Source organism: Nyctibius grandis, chromosome 29 (genome assembly GCF_013368605.1).
Source record: "Nyctibius grandis isolate bNycGra1 chromosome 29, bNycGra1.pri, whole genome shotgun sequence".
In the NCBI taxonomy this organism is placed as follows: domain Eukaryota; kingdom Metazoa; phylum Chordata; class Aves; order Nyctibiiformes; family Nyctibiidae; genus Nyctibius; species Nyctibius grandis.
Window position 1 is genome coordinate 2,671,027 of NC_090686.1, and position 10,152 is coordinate 2,681,178.

A 10,152-nucleotide genomic window follows, 5' to 3' on the forward strand; every position below is an offset into this window, starting at 1 on the left:
CATTTTCACCAACTCTGAAATGAACTTAATATCACTTGCTCTTGTACACTCTTTTCACCACTTTGGAGAAAAGTACCTACTAACTTTTCTATATTTCATAAATTTAAATGGTCCAAACTGCTTGATTAGGCACCTGTCGAATTCAGACAAATATATTGGAGCTTTTGTGAGGATGAAAGAGTTGGCCTGCAGAACTGCAGATACCGACAGTGGATTAAGGCAACTTTGAAAATTTTGGCTTTCCTTTTTCATCGTGACAGGTTGGAGAGAACACAGCTTGTGTTACTTAATCACAGCTGGTTCCCGTAGCAAAACTTAATCTTTCCTGCCCAGGTACTGTTTGCCATCAAAGTGCGGGTTTTATTGTCTTAGAGAGGTAAAGAGGATTTAAACTTGAAAGGTTGTGCATTTCTGTGGAAGCTACTGAGACATGTTATTTAGGCTGTAGATAAAAGAAGATATTGCTGTTTTTTTTTTCTCTGACGGAAAAGCTTACCTCTGCTTTCCATCTTTAGGGAGACTGGCCTTGCCTAAACAGTCAGTCATTTTCTCGTTACATAGGCAGTGTTTTTTCAAGCACTGCTAATATGTTTCTCTGCTTATTTCAGGGAATCTTCATCTTTTTCCTGGTGAAATACAAGCCTTTGAAATACAACAATATATATATATACCCTGACTGGGGCTATGGCATAGGGTGGATGATGGCGCTCTCTTCCATGATCTGTATCCCTTTGTGGATCTGCATTAAGCTGTGGAAGACAGAAGGCACTTTCATAGAGGTAAGATACATTTTCAGATTAATGATACTGAAAAAAGACGTGGGAAGGGAGTGTGAATCCTCACCTGCACGAGACTAAGCACAGTTTAATCAAAAAAGCAATGCACAAATCTTAACGTTAGATATTTCCTTAACGCATCAACCTTACCCTGTCTCTGCAAGTAAATAGACTTTGTTTAGAGAACCTTGCTTTGCACTGCCTTGTAGTCTGAAGCACTGCAAACGGGTCACTATCTTTTCCTTACATGAACGACGAGAGAGGTTTTTAATTACAGTTGGGAGCTTCTCAGGAAGCCAACTTCTTGCAACATCTCTGCTCTCCAAGGTGTAAGCAGCAACGTTGCTACTGATGTTATTGCTATAAAAGAGAATGTTCGCAGCTAAACACATACATTTTTCTTTTGTTCTTTATTGTAGCTTAACAAACTTTGGCAGTCTCTTGTTCATTTATTTTTTTCAGTATATATCCTTTGACTATACCATGAGAAACAAAATGAACCCATATAAGAGGCCTTACCCAGAGCATTGTGCTGAATTTCTTCATGAAAAGGAATGTTACTCTAAATCAGCATGAAATTTCACTTTGACTTTGCCTTCGCCTTAATTCTCTAGCCTCTGGTCTGGTGTGATTTGCATGTGGCATGCAGTTTTATGGATGTATCTGTAACAGGGAAATGAGAAGCAGACATGCAAGAGAAGAGGTTTTTATAGTCAGTCTGCTTAGGAAAAGTGTGTCTGTGACCAAGAAAAAGATAACGATTTCAATTTTCTCAAATTTTCTAGAAATTCAGGAAGTTGATTACACCTAGCTCAGATCTGAAAATGAGAGGGAAACTTGGAGGAGGAGCCTACATGGCAGCAATAAATGACTGCGATGCCAAACTGAAAGGAGATGGCACCATTTCAACCATTACAGAAAAGGAGACACATTTCTGAAAGAACTATCTTTTTTGTTTTATTTTTTTTTGTATAAATAAATAAATACATTCACTTAATTATAGAGGCTGGCTTGTTTTGCACAAAATTTTATTAACCAGTTAATTTTAAAGTGAAAATTGTATACTTGTTTAAAAGTGATTTTTTAAATTACTATATAAGTAATGATTATGTAAAAGAAAAAGAAATAGTATTATATGGTATGTTAGTGATGACTTCTTGTAATATGGTGATTTCAGTAAATGTTTTTTTAGAAGTTAGAGAGACCTGTATAATGTGCTGTAAAAGTTTTCTACTTTGATTTCTGGCAGGTGTAATGCTGTGTAGATATATGCATTCTAATCTGTAAGCGTTTCAGACCATTTCAGCTTTTAATGTATGTATATAAAGGGGACCAAAATGTCCTTTTGTTTATCTTGGAAGGAATTGTGAGGGGCTGGGGGGATGACTTGTAACTGCTGTTGTATAATACTCCCGAAATGCGGGCTGTATCCACCGTCCCCTGAAATCAGAGGAGCCTTTCCCGCTGGCGACAGCGGCTTTCGCACCAGGCTCTGGGCGATTCCGCCTTGCCCGAGGCCAGGGCAGCTGCAGGACTGAGTTCTGCACCCAACAAAGCTGCTCTTTCAGGGCAGGTTTTGTGAAGCCAACAGGAAGCACCACCTCAGCTGCTCTTACCGCCTTCCCTCCACCCTCCATTTGCTTCAACAGGGCTAAAAATGTGGTGGAATGGGCCCACTTCTGAGTCACTGTTTTTCTGGAGATTGGATAGAGAATATTTCTTACGAGCTATGAATTTTGCTGCTCTTGAATGTTAATGGTCTCTGAGATGATGTGTACTGCTTCAGGAGACCTCTAAAGCTTTTTCATTTTCTTTAGTGTCTGGGTGGCCAGTACTTCATTTTGGTTGACATTTCCCATCCCTTGAAGTGAAATGTGTTTGTCTGTGCTTGTACAACAGGAGACCAAGGTTACTTTATATCTGCGGAGATGTTCTGAGGAAAAAAAGAGCAGGTTTAGAGCTCTGCATACCTTGGCCTCTCTGGCTGTCTATTTATCTGTTTGCCAGTCTGTCTGTACATCTGTTTGTTCCCCTCAAAAGAAATCAAGGATCCTTAATGACAATGTGTAGCACTGTGTAGCTTTTCTCATCTTCAAGGTACTTTCTAGATACTCTCAGATTAGGCCCTGAATGCTCTACCCTGAATGGTACCGAGGGTTGCACTGAAGTCAGAATAGGAGTTTATTTGGTGGAAGGCTGGAGTAATTGGTCCTTTGTCATAGAATTATAGAATACCAGGGGGGAAGGGACCTCAAGGATCATCTGGTCCAGCCTTTCTTGGCAAAAGCACGGTCTAGAGAAGATGGCCCAGCACCCTGTCTAGTTGAATCCTAGAAGTGTCCAATTTTGGGGAATCCACCACTTCCCTGGGGACATTAATCTCTACAAGAGTTCCAGGAGGTAATTTATATGTGGTGCAGAAGAAGGAATTATGACAGGGATGCTGTGACTTCTCTGCGTCGCAAAAGGAGCAGTATTGGGTTTGTCCTATCAGGCCTTTTTAGTCTATCAGTTGTATGAACTGACTCGCTCTGATTTAAAGCAGATTTTGTATGTGAATCCAACTGATGGATGGTTGTTACCATGAGGTATGCAAATGCTAGTCCCGGTATCAAAATCTCTAGACTATCTCTTGGGTTTTTTTTTCTTCTGCCAGTATTCCAAGCTCTATTATTTATTCTGGACAATTAATTTTTTTCTTGTCCTGGTTTTTCATTTAATGGTTGTATGAGAAACCTGTGGAGGAATACTCTACTACAGTGCACAGTATTTGATGGAGAGAGACAAGCAACAGCCTAAGACAGCTCAGAAGAAATGTCATAAAATCTGCTGCCTTCTCTGCAACTCAAAATCACCAAAGCTCAGACACCAGCATCTGGAGTTATCAGAAACAGAAGTGGCTGCTGGCCTTCTACAGTGGAAAACATGTCACTAGAAGTCACTAAGTATATCTTAATATTACATAGAACTGTACATGTAGTCAGCATTTCTTTGAGATTTTATGGTTACCTCTTCAAAAAGCATTTTCATAGAATCACTTTGTCTCAAGTCTCATCATTAAATCTAATAGGTCTGTTTAATTTTACTTCATCTTATTGGTATTTTTCATGTGGTAAGGTGGAAATCTGAGAGAGAACTTCTCTACCACAATTCTACTGCAAATATTTTAAGTCCTGCTTGCCCTTCGTGTGCCTCCGTCATTAGGTGCTTAGGAAAGGACGTTTTAAAGGAGCCTGCCTTTACGAAGGTACAGAACCATCACCTTGTGAATGCCAGCCTCCCTCAGAGGGAGCCTTCAGCTTGGCAGCCAAAGCTGGAGGTTACCAAGGGAAATCACAGTCCCACTGGAGAGTGATACTTCTGGAAGAGAACTGCTTCCAGAATTGAAACAACAGATTGAGCTACGTAACTACAGAATATACCACGAAGCAACTGAAAGCTGCATATTGTCATTGAAAAAATGCCCACTCCGAAACCTTAACATTTTTGGAAGTTCTAATGAACCATAAATATTTCTAATCCAGTGCCCCTTTCTGGTCTTTTCACCCACCAGAGTTGCAGAACTAAAGTCCTAAAGCTACATATGGGCCTTGGGATGGAATATGTTCCCTCCCAGAGTAAACGTCAACACATTTTTGTATCAGTGAATGATATGCAAATGTAGATGCACTGTTAGGTTACACCTGGCCTTCGTTTCAATGAAGTTATCTTCAGCAATCAGGACTCCTCGTGAATGTTTACAGCAAAGTGTGCCAGGAGGTGGAACCCACACCACTCAACTGGCCATCCATGAGACACAAAATGAAAATCCCAGACAAGTCAAGATTGCCCTTTGAGTCCTAACACACACTGCTGTAACAGAAAAAAAATGACTTCTGCGTTTTAGCTTGTCAGCGTGGTTTGAGCTGTTGTACTCATGCAGGTATCTCCACAGGAACGATGTACTTCGTATGGAACATGCTTCCTATTCTGCTGCTACGAACCATTTCACCCGTAGCTTTATACACATACATGTGGTTTGGCATGGTCTAAAGGATTATCCATTATTACTAACGTGCCGTGCTTGTAAATGTGTATTTAATATCTGACGTGTTTAACACTTTACTGATTTTTAAAAAGATATTTTTCTTTTGTGGGGAGGGGTGTGGGAGGGCAAATTTCCTAATAGTATGTGTTTTGTTTTGGGGTTTTTTTTTGAAACAATACAAAGGGGAAAATGAAAAAAACAACTATATCGTGATGATTTTTTTTATGCAGTAGAAACAATATTGCCCTTTTCTGAAATACCTGCAGCATTATTAAAAATAATACAATAAAAATGAACAACCACTAAGGTTTATGTGACATTTTACATAAAGAAAGATTCTGTTTGGTTTTGAAGGGCACAAGATTTTGTCTGCTTACTTGTTTTCAAAAATTAAAGGAAATGGGCAAAACCCATTCTGTGTATTTTAGTCTATATCAGTGTATTTTATATGACCCTCACCTAACAAATTAAATAACCACAACTACCCTTGATTTTAAATGGGGAACTTAGAAACAAGAGGAGATTTAGTGGGTTCTTTGAGCTCATGCAGTGCATCTGTGGCTGAAACAATCCCAAATTTCCTGATTTCACAACTTAACGTCACTGTTATTTAATATAAATCCACGTTGCCGTGGAAAAGTGCAGACCTGTCGCCACTTCCCCTTCCCTCCCCCCATCTGCCCGGCTCCTGGCTGTGTTTGGCTGTGGCCTCCTTTGTGTCACTGGCAGTGACATGAGCACCATGCAGAGAGCCACCTCGGGAACCCAACGGGCTGAAACGTCACCCAGCAGAAGCACGGGGTTAGTTCTCGGTAACTCCAGCTCATTGCCTGGCCCTGCAAATGCTAGTGCTGAAGGCAGACAGTTCAGCAAGGTGAATTACATCTTCCAGCTGCTATATACATTATGCTGGATTAAAATAACCTCCTAACCGTGGCCTCGGTCCCAGGCTAATGCCGTCCCTTCGATCATCTTTTGTACTATGATTTTATGCTCCTATACTCTCCTTTCTTACGTCACTACAGGGAAAAATGCTTGTCCAAGACACAGTGATGAAAGATTCTGGTATTCTGCCCTGAGGCACCTGTTATATAGTAGCCTGCCCCACAGGAAATGAAGCTCTTTTCTTAAAGGCTGCTTCTCCTCTTGATTAACGAAGCATGGCTATAATAAGGAAAATGTGCTATGGATTTTGACAAAGCCTTTCAATTCCTCTCTCACTGTACCAGCTACTCCACTCAGCAGCAAAGGTATCACAGGAAGGATGTGCACCGTCTTCCCAGGGTTGATGTCCTTGCACCTGGAGCAGCAGCAGCCCGTGGCAGACCTGGGATTCAGCCAGGCAGTGTTACAAGGTTCTTGGCCCCATATTGCAACTAAATATTGAGTAAATCTGACCCTATCAGGGAATTTGGCCTCAGGTGTGACTCCCCATTCAGGGGAATACCTGAACTTAGTCATCCACAGTGCAGCAGCATGTCTAGTGAAGACTTCTAAAAACACCAATTTCTGTCTAGATCAAAAATGTCCCGGTGAGATTATATGCTTGCACATTTGGCTGGAAGAAGATGTGAAAATCTACACAGATAAAGACTAAAAAGGAGAAAATTGGCTGGGATTCTCTTAAAAAAAGGTTTGGAGAAAGCTGAAAAGCTTGAGAAGGCATAGTGCACAACTGCTCAGACTCCCCACGTGGTATGAACCCAAAGGGGTGAGTGCTAACAGTGCAAGACAGTTACCAGCTCTTCTTTCTAAAGTTACTCTTAAAATATAAACTATCTTTTACAATGTGATACAGCAAGAGCACAGACCAAGATTTGGGTGATGATTTGAAGTGAGAATTAGAGGGAAGAGCTGCACACCCCTTTTCTTACGTACTTTAATTTTAAAAGGATCAGCTCCTTCATCTTTTTTAACCTTTGTTCTCTGAGAGCTGCAACCAGCCTCAGCTATGTCCCACGTTCCCCCAAGTCATTCTGAGTTCCAGCCACAGCCACCTCCTTGTTGGCTGGCCATGCTCACACTGATTGCAGGAGGCTGCTCTTGGGCTTTTACGCTGATTTTCTTCATCTGCCCTGCTCAGTTGCCTTGGTCATCAACTCTGCTTGTCCATCCTGCAAACAGAATAGCCTTGAGCTGTATTGCTGGTACTGCCAAATCAGAAGCCCAACTACCACACGTCATAAGTGGAAGGAACAAACACCTTTGCATGTTCCAAGACATGCCTTGCCAGCAATTGTTCCCAGTGCTATTATAACACATGACAGAAGCCACAACCAGGCCCCTGTTTCTCATGAGCTCTTACTGTCAGCTGATGGAGAGGGTCCTTCTACATTGTGATGAGGTCCACAGCTTTTAAAATGAGAGGGTCCTTGCTACTGTGGTATTCCAGTTAAACAAGAAGAGAAGCATAAAGTCAGCCAAGAGTTCCTTGCTATAAACGATTAGTGACAAAATATCAGGGTATGCTTTCTAATTCTATTAGCTTGCTGTTAATGTAGTCAGTCAGCCAACTCCACTATCCACTCCTGGCACTTACTACAGTACTATGTAAGAGGCACAGCAGCTTTTCTTAAGTATTATTGTAAAACATCTTATCAGAAACACAGAGCTCTGGCCGCTCTCTTTTCATTTAAATGAAAACACCCACCTGTTTATCATACTTCACACAGATGAATCAGTCCTCTCCTCATCCCAAAGGGCTAAAAACTGTCTGGAATTAAGGCATGCCATGCTCAAAAGAGCAAACTACAGCTCTTCAGGCAGATGCCTCCAGGGCCAATTCTAAGTTTGGTTGCAGCCAGTGACATGAAATTTAGCCATGCTCTGATCAGTGCTGGCATCAGGAAGCCCCGACATGCACGTGCGCGAGCGAGAGGCAGAACTGATCAAGACACCACAAAGCGTGGTGAAGGGACACAGTCAGGGCATCGTACCACGTGTGCCTTCACGTGCCTTACGCGTTTGGAGAAGGTATTATGCGGTTTATTCGCATGTGCCAGGAGATGTCAGGGTTGGGTTTGTGTTTACACCCCACTGTGAAGCAGCACAGCTGGGCTTGTCAGCAGGAGCGCGCTCAGCTGCGTGAGCAGTGGGTCAGAGGCTGCTGCAGAGCACCGCCTTGCTTTGAGCTCTCTTGAAGGAGTCATGCCAAAACACCGTGGTTTGGAAGGACAAATGTGTAAACTTCAACAGATACATGTCCAGGAATTCTTTTGGGCTTTATCAGGTTGCTTGGTTTTGGTGTGGTTTTTTTCCTTTTCCAGTGAAATTAGTTTTGTTGTCTGTGTTGAAATGCAGGCCACAGTTACAAGCCAAATAATGCAGCACCAGGTCAGTAAGCAGAGATCAAGAGAAGAATGGGCTATTAAGACAAGCAAAGGACAACTAATCTCTTTGTGTTGTCTGCAGGGACGAAAGCATGATACATTACAAGTGACATTTAAATTGGCTTTCAACTTTTACCACTTATTTTTAGAGATTCTTTCCAGAAAACTAGCCCAGGTTATGTTTAAAAGTCCCTGCTTGTTTGCCAAGTTTTTGCCTCAGACTTCACCGAAAACTTGTTGGGTTCTTGCAGTACAGACTTCTCCTCCTCCCCAAGCTTTAGGGCCTCCTGCTTCTGTAGGTACCACTTTTCTCCTTCCCCTTCTATACATCTGTGCCTCCTCTTCACTGCAAGTCAGAACAGAGTCTCTGCTTCTCAGTAGAGGGAGGACAGAGTGGTGGTGGAGGCTATTAGCTGATTGGATTAATTAAAAGTAATTGACAGCACATGGCAACCATGCTTGGGGAGGGAAAGGAAAGGGATATAAGAGAGAGCAGGGAGGAGCTGTTTTTTGGAAGCAGCATTATGGAGGTGCTGCTATGGATGGCTCTGGAGCTGATACTATGAATACAGTGACTGTCATCTCTCTCACCTTCCTCAAGGACACAACAGGTAGGGAGTGTGGGGTGGATGAGAGAGTTTCATCTCAGTTTTCAAGCATTGTGACTTCTGGAATTAGTCTGTAGTTTTTCATGGGTTTCTGGATTGTGTTGGAGGCCTTGGTGTGCCATGACCTGAAGTGGCAGGATTTGGACAAACAGAATGTGCAGGTTGTTTCTCAATTGTTCCCACCCTTGCCAAACAACCTTCATAAGTGCCTGTATTATCTGTCCCACCCATGCACACTTGAAATTGTAAGTCTGCTCCATGTATCATAGTGTTGTTGCTAGCTAAAGAAATCCTAATTATTTAGATCATTCAAGTAAGAAGGTTTAAAATTCTTTGGAGTTAAAGGATTTTTTTCCTCAAGTGTTCTCAAAACCTTGTATGTTCATGTTGGGAAGTGTAACACCCGGTCTGATGTAGTCCTACGGTACATCACTAGCCTGTAGGGGCTTCGTTGTCCTTTGTGTTGGTATGTCAAGGCAGGGTGAACATAAGCTTTTCTTTCTTCAGCTGAAGGAGTTTAACTTACCTGTACTTTTGTAGAGTTTTGGGATTTTGTATGAAAATATCAAATGCCATAATAGACAGTTCTGTATTGGAAACTTAGTTCTGGTTTGGAAAATAATATGCAGGTAGGATGGAGTGAAGATACAGCACTGAGGGCAGTAAAATTGCTACTGCGTCTCTGGATTGTTGCTAAATAAAAGCTGCTGTGGTAAGTTCATGGACTAATAGAAGTGTCTGAGGAATACTGAAACTCGTTGGAGCTAGTGCTTTTTGCACACTGGAATGTTGCTTTCTCGCAGCAGCTACTGCTCATTTACATGCAATTAGCTGAAACACAGAGACTTTCTTCCTGTTAAGATGGAAATAATGAATGAAATCCCTGACTTAAAAATTGGATTTCCCCCAGCTGAAACTTCCACTGCAGAATGGAAATCGGGGAAAACAGCTCCTGCTGCTTGCAGCCCCTCCGGTGCGCTGTGCAGTGATGCAGAGGAGTGCCCTGGGAAAGGTTTCCTTCCTCGGTGGGGTGCAGCGCTGAGGTATCAGCTCACAGCAGCCTCCTGGTTGTGAGCTGCTCCGAAAGCCCCCTTTCAGCAGCGTTGCTGTGGGGCAGCGGGGATGAGTTTTGGTTAGAATGGGTCAAAACCTGATGACCCTGGGGGCTGTATATAAACCCCCCCACACACCCGCTGTTTGCAGCAGGCAAGTAGAGGTCAGCTCTGTCACCAGCTTGTCCTAGTTCTTTACACGTACCTGACATGTGCCATTTCAGGCAGTTAGATTTGCAGGTCCTTTCTGCAGTTGCACCCTTTTTTGATGCAGTTCTGATTCTTTTTGTCAAAAGATTGGTTTCCGTATCGTTAGGTGGCAGCACATGCCAATATAAAATCAGTTTGTCCCCACGGCTC

General features: G+C 42.4%; 1 protein-coding gene across 1 annotated transcript in view; it reads left to right on the plus strand.

The window, feature by feature from the left end:
- SLC6A11 (solute carrier family 6 member 11) overlaps window positions 1-1,714 on the plus strand; it is a 99,183-nt gene extending 97,469 nt beyond the window's left edge. Inside the window, exons 13-14 of the mRNA XM_068419861.1 lie at window positions 609-779; window positions 1,562-1,714. Coding sequence (XP_068275962.1) covers window positions 609-779; window positions 1,562-1,714 — 324 coding nt within the window. The remainder of the gene's footprint in view (window positions 1-608; window positions 780-1,561) is intronic.
- The last annotated feature ends 8,438 nt before the right edge of the window (window positions 1,715-10,152 follow it).